The sequence below is a fragment of the Gossypium raimondii genome, chromosome 8 (assembly GCF_025698545.1).
Source record: "Gossypium raimondii isolate GPD5lz chromosome 8, ASM2569854v1, whole genome shotgun sequence".
NCBI classification, from domain to species: domain Eukaryota; kingdom Viridiplantae; phylum Streptophyta; class Magnoliopsida; order Malvales; family Malvaceae; genus Gossypium; species Gossypium raimondii.
The window spans coordinates 54,821,228-54,839,745 of NC_068572.1; the positions used below are offsets into that span (position 1 = coordinate 54,821,228).

Below are 18,518 nucleotides of genomic sequence, written 5' to 3' on the forward strand. Positions count from 1 at the left end.
ACAGTTGGGTGTGGCGGGCGTGTTTTCAATCTCCTTTATTTCCAAATTTTCCCACTAATAATCGTCATTTGAAAATCCACTTGAAAGAAAGAAAAAAGAACCGGCGAAAGTCAAAAGCCCTGTTACGTAATGAGGAACCGAAGGGTTGCTCAGGTGTCCACTAGCGACGACGAGGATGAAGTACCGATGACTCGCAGACGGTCTCGGTCCGAAGATAAGAGACCAGAAAGGAAGAGGAAGAAAATGAAGTTACAAGACGAAGACGAAGAAGAGGATGATGAACAGATGGAATCCAATAAGAGGAAGAAGAAGAAAAAGCAAGACGAGGAAGAAGAAGAAGAGCCGGAGGAAGAGGGAATTCAGGAGGATGCCAAGCCGATAGGGAAAGTCGTTAGGGTTTCGGGGAAAGGGAGAGGGAGGAGGAGTCATTATGAGAGTTTTGAGTTTGATGGCAATCGATATGATCTCGTAAGTTCTTATTTGCATTTAGGGTTTTTTTTTTCAAGGCTTTATTTCTTGGAATGGCTTTTTAATTTTTTTGAGTTTAGTGATTTCTTTTATCTGGCTTCTGGTTTTTTGCTGATTTTTGTTTGCTATGTTTCGTGGGTTTTAGGATTTTTAATGTATTGCGTTCTGGATATAGGGATTTATGATCTGATTTGTTGGCTATGGGACAATTATATGATCCGTTAGGATATTTGAATGTTCTTAATGTATTTTTCGTGCTTGCTTGAGGTTCGTTTTGTTTTAATATTTGTTTATGGTGATTTTGATATTATATTATTTTCAGTTGTAGCTGGGAGAAGGGTATATTTTTGGTTTATGGATGTTTGGTTTTGTCATTTGTGTCTGGTCTCCCAAGTTCGTGAAGACTGATAACTGATTGACGGATTATTATTGTGTGTGTGTGTGTGTTTGGTGGATTTGGACTTTTTTTTTTTTCTCAATAATAACTTGTGAAGCTGCTTTGAGTAGTTACTGAAGATTCATTCGGTTTATTTTTGTGGTGCTCTGTTTTATTTTGGTTGCTAGTATTCTGGAACCCGGTATTAGTTTTTTGTGCCCATACATGGTCTATTTTTCTGATTTATACCTTTGCATTTTTGCATTATTATTTGTGTTTACTAGTGTTGGTTTACAGGAGGATCCGGTTCTTTTAGTTCCTGAAGATACAAAGCAAAAGCCTTATGTGGCTATCATTAAGGTAATTAGATTGCCTTCTATTACAGGTACAGTTTCTTTATTTCCAAAAGAGTTTTTAGTCATATTCCTTCGCAAATAATGGAGCTTTTATATATTGATAGGACATTAGTCAGACTAAAGATGGGAGCATTATGGTTACTGGGCAGTGGTTTTATCGCCCTGAAGAGGCTGAGAAAAAAGGTGGTGGAAGCTGGCCATTAAATGATACAAGAGAACTTTTCTATAGCTTCCACCGTGATGAGGTTCCAGCAGAATCCGTGATGCACAAGTGTGTGGTTCACTTTGTTCCCATACACAAGCAAATTCCAAACCGTAAAGAGCATCCAGGTTTTATTGTGCAGAAGGTCTATGACACAGTGGAACAGAAGCTTTGGAAGCTGACTGATAAAGATTATGAGGATAATAAACAGCATGAGATTGATCTTCTTGTTCAGAAAACTTTATCGCGATTGGGAGACCTTCCTGACCTTGAGTTTGATTCTACTGCTGCAGTTTTTGATCAGGAAGAGCAGTTGAAGGCAAAAAGAACTCTCAGAAAAAAGAACATTTCACCCCTTGATGTTACCAGGAATGATGAAGGAAGTACCAGGTCTGATCAAAGTTTGAAAGCTGAAACACCTGGAAGCTGTCCAAGTAATACCAATGAATATTACACAATTTTGTCAAAAGCTAAGGTGCTAACTGGAGAAACCCATCGTGATAAGTGGATGACCAGGCTTCTTCAAGGAGTTCAGTACATGTGTAGTTGTCCTGATGGCTTGGAACGTGAAAGAGACATTAAGAGTCCAAGAACTGCTAATGGATCTCAAGAGAAGAGTTCAAATGTGTGCAGTGATTTCCTTTTTGGCCTATAATTAGTTTCTATAGTAGGAATATCTTTATCTTTTCCCAATTTATGATTAACAAGAATAGGTTTTATTTACTAAAAAAACAGTATAGGTGTTATTAATTGATGAGATTCTATGGTTTGCACAATATTTATTGTCTCTCTTGCTTTGCAGAGTGGCAAATCTTTTACATGGCCAGATGCTGCTGTTCCTGCTATCACTGCCCTCGAGAAGGCCTCACATGATGCACTTTGTTCTGATTTCCAGAAGTATAACCAGAAGTTACGGCAGCTTGAGTTCAATCTGAAGGTAGAGGGCTTTCTGCTTATAAATCTCTAGAGCTGTCTTGCCTTATTTGCATCTAGGATGATGTTAATTTTTGTTTCTTTTTGGCAGAACAATGCATTGCTAGCTCGTCGTTTACTAAATGGAGAATTAGAACCTTCAACAATACTGAACATGTCGCCAAATGAGTTAAAGGTACAGTCTGAGTCTGTTAGGTGTAGGCTTCTTTCCTGCTTGTTTGAGAGTGATAGAAACCTTATGTAGGTTGGAATGTCTAATGTGCTGAATCTGATGACTCTTGAACACATGAAATATAAATTGGTCATCTATTAGGAGTTGTGTTCTCATTAAATTTAGAATGGAAAATGTGATAAAATATACCTTTTGTGGGAGAGTAGAATTTTGACATGATCTTGTCTGCATAGACGTGGTGGCCCGTGGCTATAGAAGTCTTCTTTTATACACATAATCTTATTAATAGTTTTACGTTGACTTGTTAGTAATTATCCGTGCCATTAAGTTTTAAGGTGTTTATTTATTTAAAATTTTTTCGAACAATGGCATTTAACTATTATTCCGCACCATTTTATTGCATCTATGACACTAGGATTTTGGTTTTTTGTGAGTCGAAAAATATATACTAACAATTTCAACTCTAGGAGGGTTTAACTGCAGAAGAGACGGCCAAAAAAGAGCCTGATGAGTCAGAGCGCATGCAGGTCACTTCTCTCTACCTAATTTTGTTTAAGCATAGAATTTAATGACCTTTCTGTTATTGTGGCTGATGTATGCTCGTCTGTTGTTCTACTATCGTGAAAGCAGATGACTGATGCTCGGTGCTCAAGATGCATGGAATTTAAAGTTGGTCTAAGGGACATCATCCAAGCAGGACATGGAGACCGTTACCAGGTGATCTCATATTTTCTTCTATCATGAAGTCACTCTTACTATTTAAAATAAAACCTCATGTTCCTTGCCTAACCATGTTGAACAAGAAGACTATTTTTGGGTACAAATTATCTTTTATTAGGGCAAAATGTAGGCCCAGCTAAAATATCAGACTTGCAACTTGCCAGATATTATTATTGTTTCATTGTAATATGAATTGGATATAGACATGCTTCCTTCATCCATCAATGTCTATGTTTCTATTTAAAAATTTGATGAGATATGACATTTATAAAGTGCATAATGAGCATCAGAACAGATAATTGTATGTTAGGGGTGATGGAGAGTAATAGACTCTCAGACTTATGAAGAAAAGTTCAAGATGGCAATTATGATTCAAGGATGAATGTTATGTATGGAATCGCTAACATATAATTTAACTTCAAGGATGAGTATTTTGAGTTAGGACTGGAATTCCTAGTAAGTCTCGGGTTTGTTGGCCTTGACATTATTGAAAACAGACCATGTTATCTATTATGATATTTAGAGGCAACTGCGTGCAGCTTAGTAGTATTTACTATGTGCACTGTAAAACATATTGCAGTTTAAAAACCTAAGCATGGTATATATGGTTTTTTGTTTAATATACGTCATATAATTTCCATTTTTAACCATTAACATTCTTTGAACATCCATTCTCGATACAGTTGGAATGTGGTGCTTGTGGACATTCCTGGTATGCTTCTAGAGACGAGGCTGCTTCACTTACAATAGAGCCCTCACTGCCAAAGTTGCCGGTAAGGAGTGATCAGCCACAGCTAAGCCTGAAAATTCAGAGAAGAAGCTAGTTAGTCTCCGTGAGTCAGAATCTACAGTGAAGGTAGAGTAGGAAAATCACTACGGTTAGGAACAAAATTGACCATTTGTACAGTTGAATGGCGATCTAGTGATAGTTAAAACCCAGAGTACATACGCATATACATTACATCCACACGAAGGTTAGGATATAACATTGAGGTTTCAGCAAAGAATTATTATTGATCTCTGCTGAAACAAGTCGAATTAACCAGTATTATTTTTACAAGGTACTGAATATATAGTAGCACAATGTACAAAAATCAATTTAGATCCCCATTTTGAGCCATAAGATTATTTTCACCATTTTCTTCTTACCGGTTATTTTTAAGCAACTTTGCCAAGAAACGCGGCTAGAGCCATCTGAAGTAAAGGGGTGGCTAACATAATGGAGTGGGGTTGCGTAGGTTGGCGCCTACGCCATCAATCTTTTTTTGAAAGGATTATTATGGCGGCCATGTTTTGTATGGGTGGTTGCCCAGCTGTAGTAGTTAATGCTACTTTTATAGCAAGAGAAGAGATTCCATTTTCGTTTTAGCTATTAAAAGTTATACCAACTTATTGACTCTTGCAGGTGGCCGTGTTAATCTTAGATTAGAAATCTCTAACCACTCCATCTTGAAGGCATAATAGGAAATCTTGGAAGTGAATAAATAGGAGACGTAAACAAGCAGCAGCTTCCAGTAGGGTAAATGTGTATATTTGGAAACATTCATAGGTATAATGTTCATCTATTTGTTTTTTTGTCAATTTAATTTGTATTTTTAAAATTAAATTTGATTATTAACTTTTAAAAGATTTTTTTAAAATTATATTTGACCCTAGTTTATAAAAAAGAGTTAAATTGTATTTTTAACGAAATTTTAAGTAGAATCAGAATCTTTTATGATGTTGGTGTGGTTATTCGTATGATAGTTCATGTAGATTTAATGTTAAGATGGTATTATTTTTGTATATCATATTAACGATAAATTTTACAATTATAAAATATTTATAAAATAAAATAAAATATGGGTGTGAATTGTCTAACTAAAATTTTAATATTTTAATCATTAAAATATAATTCAATAATTTTTCAAAATTCGACTTCTAAAAGAAAATGTAAATATTAAAAGTTGAATTTATTATATCTCAAAAATTTATTAGGGTTAAAATGTGCAGAACATATTTTCGAAAATATAAGCTGTATCAGGTTATTATATAAAATAGATAAAGTAAAGCATGCTTTTCACAAACTTGTGAATATAGACTTCTCAAAAGAATTATCTTAATTTTCTAAAAAATTACTTAAGAAAAGGAGCTTTCACATGCATTTAAAATGAAAATAGAGAAAAAAAAAGGAATAATTGTCAAGCCTTCAAATATAAACACAACATGGAATGAAAGATTATAGTTTTTGAAATAATATATATAACCTCATATCTACATAGAAATGTTCGTGGGTCAAGTTCGACCGAGTAATATAAATTGATATTATACTTCATTCTTGTTTAAGTCTAGTTCGATTTGAATATGAATCTTAATATCTGCTCAAATTTATATTTTTTATTTAAAAATTTGAAGATAACCCAAGGAATTTTCAATGTCAATGAAAAAAGGGTACTAGAAGATAGAATAATTAGGAAGGGACAACTAGTTTGATTATTGTTAAGTGTAGGGCCACATGGATGGTACTACATTGGTCAAGTAATTCTTTTGGTTTAAAACTTTAATTTCACACCCATCAAATAACAGGATTTCACGTAATATTTTTAAGAAGAAAATTATTTTGAGGATTTAAATTGTATATTTTTATGAAAGTTAAAAATATAATTTTATTACTTTAATAGTTTATATCTTTATAATTTTTTAGAGTATTAAATTAAAATTTATCATTTTTAAGTCAAAATGTAATTTTAGTATGTACTAATTTAAAATTTTAAAAGATTAAAAGTGGAAATTTTCATCTGCTCCCAATGTTAATATAATTAAATTTAAAATATTATTAGTTACACCAATAGTGAAGTTAAGAAATGTCTCAAGTGAAACTAGAAAGTTTATCTTTCCTTTGTTTTCGTTAATTTTTAGCCTAATTTAAAAATACATGACATAACCACGGGAGTTAGGTGAGATGACAAAGGTCTCTCCTACCTTAACTAGTGATCAAGAGTTCAATCATTGCCTTGGGTATTGAGTAGCTTTAAAACCCATAGCCAACATCTACCCCTTAATGGGTCTATCGAATGTGGAGAATTAGTTTCTGGGCTCACTCCAATAAACACCTTTTTTAAAACATTTGTATAATCTTTTAAGTTAAATTGGTCTATCCACTTTTTAATCGGCTTATTTTCTATTTTTAAAAATTAATTACAATTATAAATTTAAGCGCTTAATCTTTACAATTTTAATCAATTTGGTTTCTGTTTTTTACTTTAATTATAAAAAATTTTAGAAAAATTAAAATTATTCCAATTCTTTTAGAGAGATCAATTTACTCGATATCAGAATTGAGAAGAAGCCTTTTACCAAAAAATAAAATTTAACTACTTTTTCTATAAATTAATTATGAAATAAAAATAATACAAAGTGATAATGATATATGTGATTCTTAGATGTGATCATGGGCTGGCCGGCCCGGCCCGACAACCCGCCCGAAATATGGGAAGGTTCGGGTAAAAATATATGCCCGAAATATGAGTTTGGGCAAAAAACGAGTCCGTTTAGAAAACGGACCGGACTTCGGGCACCACTTTTTTTACCCGGGCCCGGTCCGTTTTCTTTTTATTCTTGTCGCAGCACTTCACTACATGTTTTCTTTGCAATTATCAATGGTAAGTTCCAACAATAATTTTTAATTTTATTATTCGTTTTTTAAATATAGTTATGCTAGATTAAATATTAAAATATTTTGATAATTATATATATATATATATATATATATATATATATATGATGACTTTGATACAATAATCTTACAATAGTGTTAAAATTTCAAAATAGAGAGTTAATATTTTTTCTTGTCAATACCTCTTTCTTAAAAAGATACAGAATTTTCAAGGGAATGTTACTTTTATATTAATTTTAATTTAACATTTTTATCATTTTACTCTTAAAGATATAGGTTTATCCTCTTATTATATAATGTAATTATTTTTGTAATTATTTTAAGCTAGAATTTTTTCGTTGAAATTAAATTGTATATTTTATGGTAGTAAAATGTAATTTCATCATTTTAATATTCTATATCTTTATAATTTTAAAAGATTAAATTAAATTTTATCATTTTTGGGGATTAAAATGTAATTTTATAATTATTAATTTAAAATTTAAAATTATAAAGGACCTAAATTAAAAATCTATCATTTTAGGGGTCATGGCCCTCTCGGTCTCTTAGTGATTTCGCCACTGATTTTAAGATTTATCCATTAAGATTTTAATTTAGGTTCAAATATTTATGACGGGTTATTATGTAAATTTGTCACTATTTATTAGATAAAAATTAAAATTTATCACTATTGATACTTGTCATTGTACTTTTAAATTAAAGGTAAATTTATCACTTTAATTCTATATTGAATTTTGTCACTTCACTTTTATTTGATTGAATTATGAAATTAAAGTTTAATTTTTATTAAATTTTAATTTAAATTAAATTTAATAAAATATTTTATTGAAGTAATTAACATATTTATTAATTAGCATAATATTAAATTTTAATAAAAACTGTTATTTATAAAAACAAAACAAAACATTCATTTTTTATATATTTTAAAATTCCTTAGCTCTTCCTATTATTAAATAACTTAATGTTGGCTATTAAAACAAAATATTTGAAATGATATTTTTTTATTAAATTTTGTTTCCAAATCATTAAAATTAATATCTAATGGTAAAATTTTATTTAAAAATTAAAATTGATGGCAAAATTAATTAAAATTCAAACTTTAATAGCTCATATAAATAGAACAATAAATTTATCCATATTCTTAAAATATAATGATTGACGTTATTCAAAACGAAACATAATGACAAATCTCAATATCTATATAATATGACCTATTTATAATTGATTTCTTTATTTGCCAAACCTAATTTACTTACTCATCCCTAATTAAATTGATTTTATATATTTAACATCTCATGTTAAATGCAATTTCTTATGTATTTTGTTTTAAGGTAAAATTAGAATTTACTTGTATTTAATAAATTCATATGCTTTACAACCTAATCTTATATAACAATGGTAATCTTAATTATTATTAATTGAGAAGGTTTAACATTTTATTGATTATATTACTTTCATTTTGTATGATATTATTAGCTTAAATTTTTTCCCATATTTTCATAATTAACTTTCTTTCTTAGTAAGTTTTTCTTTATCCTTATTTATAACGTATTAAAAACAAGTTTAATTTCACCAAAAGGTATTATTCCTGTTGTTTTCATCCTCTACATGGCTTTAGTTCTAAGTGGTAAAAGCTTCCATGTAAGGGTACATATATACTTTTACAATGTTGTTGTTTGTTAAAAGACTTAATTTTTATTTATTAATACCGAAAAACCTTTGGTTTTAATGTGCCAAAACATATAATAATAATAACCAGCCACATGCATATAAAGGTAAATGCACAAAAATGCCTGTCCCACATGAGAAATCTCACTTTCCTCTTTTCATAATATTTTTCATCTATCCACTCTTTCATATGAAGATGAATATTAGAATCGAGTTAAATCATCCCAATTGCGTCTTAATTACCTTACACTGACATGCCCTTTTTTAGCATCTCCTCCTTAATTTACCAACAACTAATGAAATTGATTGTTTTTGCTAATTCAATTTAAGAGGCTTCAATGTCTAATCCTAACGCATTCATTTGAGTTTAGTTCATTCCTTAGGTCCCATTGCAGGATACAATGGGAGGGTCTCTAATCCTTCATCCATTTGTTTTAGGGTTGATGTGTTCTTTGAAGTTCCAACCTGGTAAGTGTTTTTATGTTGATATACCAAATTCCATATGGGTCCAAGTTAGTTTATGATATTTTCTTCAAAAAAATAATAAACCCTTTTGTCTTACTCTCATGCAAACTCAGTTGAGCCACTTTTAAGTTGATCCCATTAAAAAAAGTGGTTCCAAAATTTAATGTAATTAACTTCATCACCATTTTACTATTCAGGACATTATTATCTCTGGGGTTTGCTAATGAATGATTTCAAGATTCATATTTGATGTAAAGTTACATCATAATAACGAAGACATCCACTCACTCCCGTTGTTAGTTTTGCACTATTTTATGTTTTTCTTTTACTATTTATATTTTAATAATTCAACTATTAAATTTATTAATATAATTATATTTATTATGCACGAAAGTTTCAAGTTAATTTAATATCTCTATTATATTAGTCTAAAATATTGTTTATATTAATACATATTTAACGATTGAAATTCTTTTTGATATAAAATAAATAGTTAATTTTTTATTTTGAACTTAATATGCATGATTTACATGAATGAAAGATAACATCCGATGTTGTTAAAATATCAATTATAAAAAAAATTATAAAAAGGTGTAAAAAGTAAAAACATGAATGGTGTAAGTGGATCTCACTCATAAAATATAATATGATATAATAACTTTAGATATGATAGATCGTGTGTTATGTATTTTATAAAATTTTAATAAATTTATAACTTATATTATTTGATAAATTTATAATTTATATTATTTGAACTTAAATTTAATTCTAAATATGTTTATATTTTCTCTTTTATAATAAAATTTTAAATTAAAGGAGAAGATATTTAAATTTAAAGATAATATTGTTAGATAGAATAGACACGAATTTTGAAAAAATTAATTTACATTAACGTAAATCGAATATGAATGATACTTTGGTTCTAAAAATAAGGAAATGACTAAAAGTAGAAAAAGCCGAAAACACCCATGGGAATGAAATGAGACTTGTACGACTTGTGGGTACTATTGTCATTTCCCATTATCATGTATCCGACCAAAAGAGCAAAAAAGGGAGTAAAAGGCAGGCTAAAGAGAAGAAAAAAAGACACATATAAACACATAAAATGACTAGTGACGACGACATAACCAGCACGCATATGATGACTTGAAACATACAGGATTGCTTTTTTTCTAGACATGAACAGAAGAAACCTGAACAACTCATTGTCCCTCCAAATTTCTTAGCACAATCCATCACACAGGCAAGCCATGTTTTTTCTTTAAAAATTTCCGACCTTTTTGTGTCTCTAACGCTTTTTCCTAGTTACTGTTCCCCTGTTCTTGTTGCTTTCGCATTGTTGTACTTCTCTGTTTTGTTGGGTTCTCTTAGAATTTCAACTACCCTTTGAAGAACATGTCTCAACTCTTGTTTAAACAAAGGTTTTTGGTGTGTAGCTCAAGAGTTTGAAGGGTATGATTTGCATTTTATTACAGTTTTTCTTTGGTTCTTCTTTTAATTCAATTCTGTATGATCTATATTGGGGTATCCCCATTCTTTTTTCTAGCTTTTACCTACTTTTTGTTGGCTTAGAATGCAAGTGAAACTAAAGTTGTTGTTTTTCTTTAATAATTGTATATGCCTTTATCCCTGTCACTTTACTCTGTTTTTTTTTTCCTGAGTGTTTATAGAGATCACGAGATTCCTGGTTGTCTCAAACGTTTTAGCTTTATTTATGTGATCACAGCCATTTGCTTTTTTACAAAGTTTTTTTTTTTATCAGGCTACCAGTTTTGCTTGTGTATGAATTATGACCAGAGATTTTTGGTTTTGTTTTGGAAAATGCTTTTTGCTTGATTATTAGGTCTTATTTTTCAATTTACAGACTAAAAATTGTTTTTTTTCCTTCAATTGTTTCAGAAACATTGTCCTGTAATTAATTTAGGGAAAGTTTATTTTCTTCTGTATTAATGAGGATGTTATCTTTGTTTATATGATTTTGCATTCTTGCAGGACTGTAAATGTATGAATTGAAGACTTAGGGAAAACTTCACGTCTGATCTGAGTCCGAAGACTGTTGTTCCGTGTCTTAAAGCGATATCGGAAGGGGAAAACCATGTTGTAATGCTCGGTTGAAGCGATTCTACATATCGAAGCTCCGAAGAGGTAAGGAAAATGAAAAGTACAAGCACTGTCAAGGGGAGGAGAAAAATTGAATTATCTTGTGGTAGTGACACTTCTTTTTCCTTCAGAATTGTTGATTCTCTTTGTAATTCAGAAGAGGAAAGCTTGCCACGAGGAAGAGATCTGGTGATGTATGTCGGCTCGAACTTGAACTTAGCATCCTCTAGCAGCCCGTATTTGGAATCATGTTCATCAGATGATTTCATTGAATTCTGTCTAAGTTCAGATAACAAGATGGACATTAGTTTCGGATTTAAACCCGACGATGACGCAGCTTATAATCCGCACAAACCGCTTGAAGGTGACTCATTCTCCAGGACCAGCTCAAGGGCTAACTTTAGTCCCATTAGAAAAATGTTGGATCCATTGGTGAAATCAAAGTCTCCACCGAGTCCTTTGGGTTATCTCACGGTCACGGATGCTGACAATGTTGATACTAGTGTGATGGGAAATACGAGAAGAAATAAGACATGTCGGAAATCTTTGTTACATGACTTCTCGCATAATGCTGAATCGGATTTCGCCTTTTTCGAGAAAGACAACGTTCACTCACCGATTCACCTACATGGTTGTCTTAAGTTGGGAGCTAAACATGGGGTACCATTTTTCGAGTTCTCAATGAATGAACCAGGAGATGTTTTTCTAGCCAAAACATTGAAGGCAAATAATGGTTTCAATTGGGTGTATACCTTTCACTCTGTTGGCAATAAAAAGAAAACCAATGCTGGTATATCGGGACCAAGTGATAATAGTAGCAAAGATGCTGCTTCAATTATCGCGCAGATGCAAGTTTCGAGCCGTTTATGCTCAGAAATGATGGAGGGTGGGGAGGTTGACAACTCCGTGGTTACGGAGTTTGTTTTGTATGATATCGCACGTGCAAAACAACGTGTTACTGTCCTTGGATCCACTGATGTTCATAAAGCCCCTGCCTGCTCTAATGTGGTGACGCTTAAAGATCATTTAAACCATGCTTGTGACAGTGATGAGGTTGAATTCATAAATGGACCACCTGCCAAATTGCATCCTAACCTTGAAATAGCAGCCATAGTCATTCAAGTACCATTTAAGAATAGAGAGAGCTTAAAATACAGAAGAGGAGATAAAATTGATGATAGGAACCACTCAAACCTACTCAATGTCTCTATGACTGAAGAAAGCAAAAGCACGATACAAGACAGCAGGAGCAAAGAGAAGGTGAAGGTCGTTATTCCAACCGGAAACCACGGCTTTCCCTGTGCTGGGACTCGGGGTCCTTCATCACTACTTGATAGGTGGAGGTTTGGTGGAGGCTGTGATTGTGGTGGCTGGGACATGGCTTGTCCCCTTGTTGTTTTTGACAATACTGGTCTAAATTGTTTCGAAGATCGACCACTAGTGGATAATGAACAGCCTTTTCAACTTTTTCATCAGGTGAGATTTTAGTTGCTCATATGCTAATGTGGATAATATGCAGAATCTACCTCGAAAATGGATAGTTGGAAAGCGATTTGCTTCATTTTTCATATTGCTAATTGCTTTGTAGGGTGCCAAAGAGAATACACCGGCGTTGACCATGATGGCCATTGAAGGAGGGTATGCAATCGATTTTCATGCGAAGTTATCCGCATTACAAGCGTTTTCCATTTGCGTTGCAGTACTACATTGTACAGAAACCTCTGCTGCTGCTACTGGGGAGATAGAAAGCAAACATTCATCACAATACAATTCCTTAAAAATGCTTATCGAGGAGGAAGTGAAATCGTTAATAAAAGCGGTCACAGAGGAGGAGACGAAGAATAAGAAGAAAAAGAAAGTCAGCAAGAAGGTAGAAGCTATCCCACCATCCTATGTGATTAACCCTCCTTTCTCTCCAATCGCTCGTGTCTAAGCCCGAAATAATGCCTTTTTGAATCGAAACTGGCCTATTGATCCTTCTCCAAGCATTCTGCCATGTTCAGACTAAGAGCAGCACTGATCCACGGTAAATACAAAACGTCTTATCTTGCACGAATCGATGGTTACATCACTTGAGCAAGAACTTCACTGCACTACCAATTCGTTCTATGATAGAAACACCATAACGTTCATATTGTAACTTTGGTAGCAAGGCAAAATTAGTGATGTAGCTATTGAGACTCTGAGGTAATGGTCTATCATAGAAAAATTTACCTAAAAGTACTCGTTTAGTCATTTTACTATGTTTTTAGAGCCAACATCGTTCATAAAGAAAAAGAAAGTGTTGTACATCCTTAATAATATTAGTCCATTTTATCCATTTTGACCCTCATATTCAATAATTCAATTGTTTCTGCAACTAGTCCTGTTCTAAGATTGTTTCTTGACTTGTTTTGCCAGATAACTGTTACCCTTACAGGACATGTGAAAATTTTGTGGTAAAACATAAGACTGCTGGGAAACTTGTCAGAGATAAGAACCAAGTTTGCCATTCTGGGTTTTGTTTTTGCAGACTTTATGATGGTTAAATCAGTATGGCTCAGTACATTATTTTCTCAAGCATCAAGCCAAATGAATTGCAACAACGTGTGTGTCAGTATGTTTAATAATCCAACCATATCATTTTGAAACCATGCAATCTACCAAAGAAACAAAACTGGAAAGTAAGTTTATGGTTATTTAAAATTTTTACCACTTTATTTTAAAATTAAATGTATAGTTTATTGTAGAAAATTAATTTGCTTTTCAACTTATAGAGTATAAGGATGGGTTAAGTAATTTAATCATGAAAGTATAAGGTAGATAGACATTAGAGGAGAAGATGCAATATTGCTGGCAATGCCGTAATATAAACATGGTAAACCTGCAAATATCATAATTTAATTTAAAGATGCTTATAAGACATTATGATAAAAAAAATTATTTTCTATTCAAAGAATTAATTATTTAAAATAAACTTGAATTAATTATTATTTGACAATATATTTAAAGTCAAATAACGATAAAATTCGGTTCCTAATAGTTTTGTTAAACTGATGGAAACTGATGAACTCTCATATGATAAACAGGATCATCTAGTGCGCAGTACTAAGAAAATTACCGTGATTGAAGGCGCAAGCACACCGCAAGCTTTAAAGACATGCTCATTCAGTCTTCGATGTTTTCTGACATGTTTCATGGGTCGTTATCGGTGGAGGAGGATGATACGAATTCTGATTCTAAAATGGATGACAGTGACTGTGACTTCTCCGCTATTCCGACAGTTAAGATTAATAAGGAATGGAAGAGTTAACAAATTGGCCAACAACTCTATCAGTGCTTGTCCAGTTCGATGTGCTATCAGTCCAGTCAGTCACATCTATGTCTCTATCTTCTGGGAGTAATTCGCTCTGATACTCAAGACTATACATCTCTCCAATTGGCTTAATAGAAGACATATTAGTTCTTCAATCAGTTTGCTCATTTCTGATTAGACTAAGGACATATTTATGTTCATCTACCAATATAAGCTATCTTTTCGTATTACGATCTGACCACTTAATACCGTTTAGTATTAGTTTAAACATTAGACAACCAATGAGCCAATATTTTCTTTTATTTTACGCTATATGCAAAAACCATGTAAGGATAACATACAAAAGGTATCAATGTAATTCAAAAATAATTTTATTAACAAATCTATTCGAAAAATTACAAGTGTTTATAGACGAAAATACTACACTTAAGGCACCAGATCCAACAGTCTCCCACTTGCCCTAGTGAAGTGAATGAGTCATGTTTCACATTTCTATGCCCTTAATATGTTTCCCAGAGAACTCTCTAGCTAACAGAGTCTTAGTAAAACAAATCCCTAAGGTTTGTCCTCAGATGCGATCTTTGACTACATCAACTATTCCGTCAAATACTACCGTCTCCCTTATGATACTTTCTATTAATGTGTTTTGTTCTTATGTGGCTTCTTTGGAGTTTAGCTATATCCACATTGTTATAATGCCATAGCTTTTCCATACCTCATTTAACTACCCGGTTTCCAATGGTGTTAGAAAATATGGTTCTGGATCCTGTTTCCATAAACCAAGTCCGTAAAGATTAAATAGATATATTTATAGAGTTAGTGTATTAATGAATTGGAATTCAATTAAGTAATTTAATTGGAATTGTGGTTGATTAAAGCCTAGGGACTAAACTGTAAAAGTCTAATCACTATAAAATTTTAATTAGTAAATGGTTTGAGGACTTAAATAACAAGTAATCAAAGGTCCAAAATTACAATTAAACCATAAATTCTATACAGTTGGTGGATGATGATGTGAGAAACCACTTAGTTTAATTAATATTAGATTAGTATGATTTAAGCCTTAAGTTAAACTAAACAAGATTAATTAAGAATAATTATAGTATATATATTAAAGAAAGTTGGAAAAGGTAATATCATCATCTTCCTCACTTAGTCATAGTAGGAAAAAGAAAGAAAATCAAGTTGAGGCCTTGAAACATTCGGCTAAAATTGGTAAGCAAATTTTAAGTCATTTTCTTGTAATTTTTGTAGATTTGAGGTCATGTGAGTTTGATTTAGCTAGCCCATGTACCAATTTATAAATCTGTTAAAGTTTTAGAAAATTCCATTATTGATTTCTTGAAGATTTAGGTGTGAAATTGACTTCTTGATTTCTTGTAAAGCTTAATTGATATTTTTGTACATTAGGGACCAAATTGAATAAAATGAAAAATTATCATAAATTATTGGTTGGGATAGAAAATAGAGGGTCCCTAATGTGTTTTTGAGAAATCGGATTTTAATTTGAGTCTTCAAATTAAAAGTTATGCTAGTCTCGATTTTAGGGACTAAATTGAATAAATTACAAAATATGTGTGACTTTGTAACTGATTGTGATTTGAGCTGGAATTTAATATGATGTATTATAGGATTATTAGTCGTAGCTAAAGACAACACGAGAACGTCGAGAGGGAAAGGAAAGACGAGAGTAGACGACAAGTATTTCAAATTTTTTATTTGTATTTCTATAATTCGAATCATCATAATTATTACATATTTACACTATTTTGTATAGTATGATATCAAGGTAACTTGAAAATAATTAATTTATTTTGAAATGTTATGTTTGAGATTGATTATCAAATAGAGGACTAAATTGAATAGGATTAAAAATAGAGTAACTTGATGAAAATATGAAATTAACTTTGAATTAGGTTGAATCATGTTATCTTATATAATAAATTGATGAATTGGTTAATGAATTGAAAACGATGTAATGTGAAATTGAGATAAATGATAAATTGAATAATTAGTTAGCCTATTAACTGTTCGGGTAGAGTTGGATATAGTTGACATGCCTTAGGATAAATTGAGTACGGGTTGCTTCGGCAACATGTCGATGAGTGCTGGGTACAACTTTTACTTCGGTTATACCGATGAGCGCTGGGCGCAATTTAAATTGCTTTGAACTTTCCGATGCGGCATTGGATGCCGAATTGGTGTGTTGGTTGGATCTATGTATCCGTTCGAGTCTAAGTCATGTTTATAAGTGATATAATTTGTGAATTGATTTAATTTGCAAACTGGTTAACGAGCCTGAGAGCCGAGATGGTAAGGTATTTAGTATAATTGTGGTATATATATAATATACATATATTGATGCGCTTTGGGTTTTGGGTGGTGAATATGTTGCCTTGACCTTTTGAGGCTGGCCACCCTTTGGGGACACTAGTGGATGATTGTTTAGTTTTGATAGGGGAGGGCTGGGTGCTGAATGTCTGTCACATTCTCTAGGAAGGGAACCAGTGTACTGATCACCTTGCTAATTTAGCTCAAGCGAAATCTATTGCTGGTGTTGGCGTGTACTTGTCCAATCCGCCTTTAAGTTTGTTGTCGCTCCTGCATGAGGATTCCAGGGAACATGATAGTATGCATCTGTAGTTTTTTCCTTTTCTCTGTTATACCAAAAAAATGATAAATTTAGCTATTAATGTTTACATTTTTGTCAATTTGACCTATTTTTTTTTTGAGTTAAATTTGACCATCAACCTTTTAAAAATAGTTTAAATTTGACCATCAACCTTTCAAAAGAGTCAAATTATATTTTTTTCAAAATATTGACTAAAGTATTAAATTTTTAAACATGACAATTCACATGTACTTCATATTAATTTTTTTTTGATTTTTTTGATTTTTTGAATATTTTAATAAATTTTAAATTATTTGTTGACAAAACATATAAGACAAATAGTACATTGTTAATATGAAGTACACATGAATACTACAGTGATGGAATCTCAAACATAACGACAACCACTAAGAAACGCATTCAGTCCGACAACATCGGAATTATATATATCAATATATCTTTATTTGTTTATTTATAAAAAAAATATGCAACTACTTTTAATTAGATTTATGAGTTTTTTTTTTATAATGCAATTAAAATTTTATTTTATTCCATCTGTTTAATCAAACATTAAATAAGAGTAACTAAGAAAGTAACAAAATTTTGTCAAATAAGTTATCTGAATAAAAAACACTTATGAAATAGTTTATTTATGTTACATTTGATTTCAAAATTAAATTGAAAAGGACCTGAACAGGAAGAATTAAAATAAACAACTAAATTACATAAAAACCTAATCAAATTCTTGACATATAAAATCTAATAAAATTAAGTTAAATGGAAATGCAGTATTAAAATATTAAATGATATTGCATGTAGTCTTTTTGTCTATTATGCATATAAGCTAAAAGTGAGCCCAAATTGGGGAAATAGCAATGGGTGGGCCATTAAACAAAGTCCAACATCTGATACGTCAAACCCTGTTTGTCTATTTTGTTCATTTATTTATTTTATTTACTTGACATTGAAATTGGAGTCCATGAGAAAAGGCTAATTAGCTTATACTCTACACACATAAAAAACAAGAAATGTTGATTCATTAATTTTTATGATTAAGTAAAATGAATTAAAGTTATTAAAATAGAATAAATTTGTGAAAATGCCACATCACTAAGCAAATGTAAGAAGAAATGATATTGAGATTACTCCTAAATTTCGAAATCTTAATGTTATTTAGATTTGATATCTAAATGTGAGAAACATTTCATTATTCCTTAAATCAACGCAACACTATAATTTTCAAATAATCTTGTAATGCCAAAATATCATTTTTTGTGGCAATTTTTTGTGGAGTGTAGCCGAGGGGGCCTCCCCTTTTTGAAAATTTTTAATATTCCTTTGAAATCTTTTGAAAATTTTCATTATACATTTTTTAAAATATTAATTTGGCCTCTTATATATATTAAATTTTTTTATTGAACTCTTAAAATAAAAAATAGTAATTAAGCTGTCTAAAATTTAGGGTGGGTTTGGATGGGTGGTGCGTTTACCTGCAGT

The 18,518-nt window shown here is 31.5% G+C and overlaps 1 protein-coding gene and 1 non-coding gene across 6 annotated transcripts; both read left to right on the forward strand.

Moving 5' to 3' along the window:
- LOC105792223 (uncharacterized) lies at positions 1-4,588 on the forward strand. The gene is made up of 8 exons (XR_008198363.1): positions 1-468; positions 1,142-1,204; positions 1,305-2,027; positions 2,205-2,339; positions 2,427-2,510; positions 2,975-3,034; positions 3,138-3,224; positions 3,911-4,588. It is a non-coding gene; the product is annotated as an uncharacterized LOC105792223 (transcript).
- Positions 4,589-10,153: 5,565 nt separating this feature from the next.
- LOC105792222 (uncharacterized) lies at positions 10,154-13,435 on the forward strand. 5 transcript variants are annotated; one of them, XM_012620681.2, is made up of 3 exons: positions 10,154-10,258; positions 11,008-12,591; positions 12,704-13,435. In XM_012620681.2, exons 2-3 carry the CDS (start codon positions 11,170-11,172, stop codon positions 13,046-13,048), a joined length of 1,767 nt encoding a protein of 588 aa, XP_012476135.1. In that variant the 5' UTR covers positions 10,154-10,258; positions 11,008-11,169; the 3' UTR covers positions 13,049-13,435. The 5 variants fall into 5 exon arrangements, with proteins under 5 accessions (XP_012476135.1, XP_012476136.1, XP_012476138.1 ...); XM_012620682.2 differs by lacking the exon at positions 10,154-10,258 and adding an exon at positions 10,295-10,467; XM_012620684.2 differs by lacking the exon at positions 10,154-10,258 and adding an exon at positions 10,725-10,858.
- The last annotated feature ends 5,083 nt before the right edge of the window (positions 13,436-18,518 follow it).

What these genes read in the sequence shown, in the direction of transcription:
- LOC105792222 (XM_012620681.2), top strand. Translation starts at nt 11,170, where the DNA reads ATGAAAAGTACAAGCACTGTCAAGGGGAGGAGAAAAATTGAATTATCT. An exon ending in CTTTTCAACTTTTTCATCAG is followed by an intron (nt 12,592 to 12,703) that starts GTGAGATTTTAG and finishes ATTGCTTTGTAG; the next exon opens with GGTGCCAAAGAGAATACACC.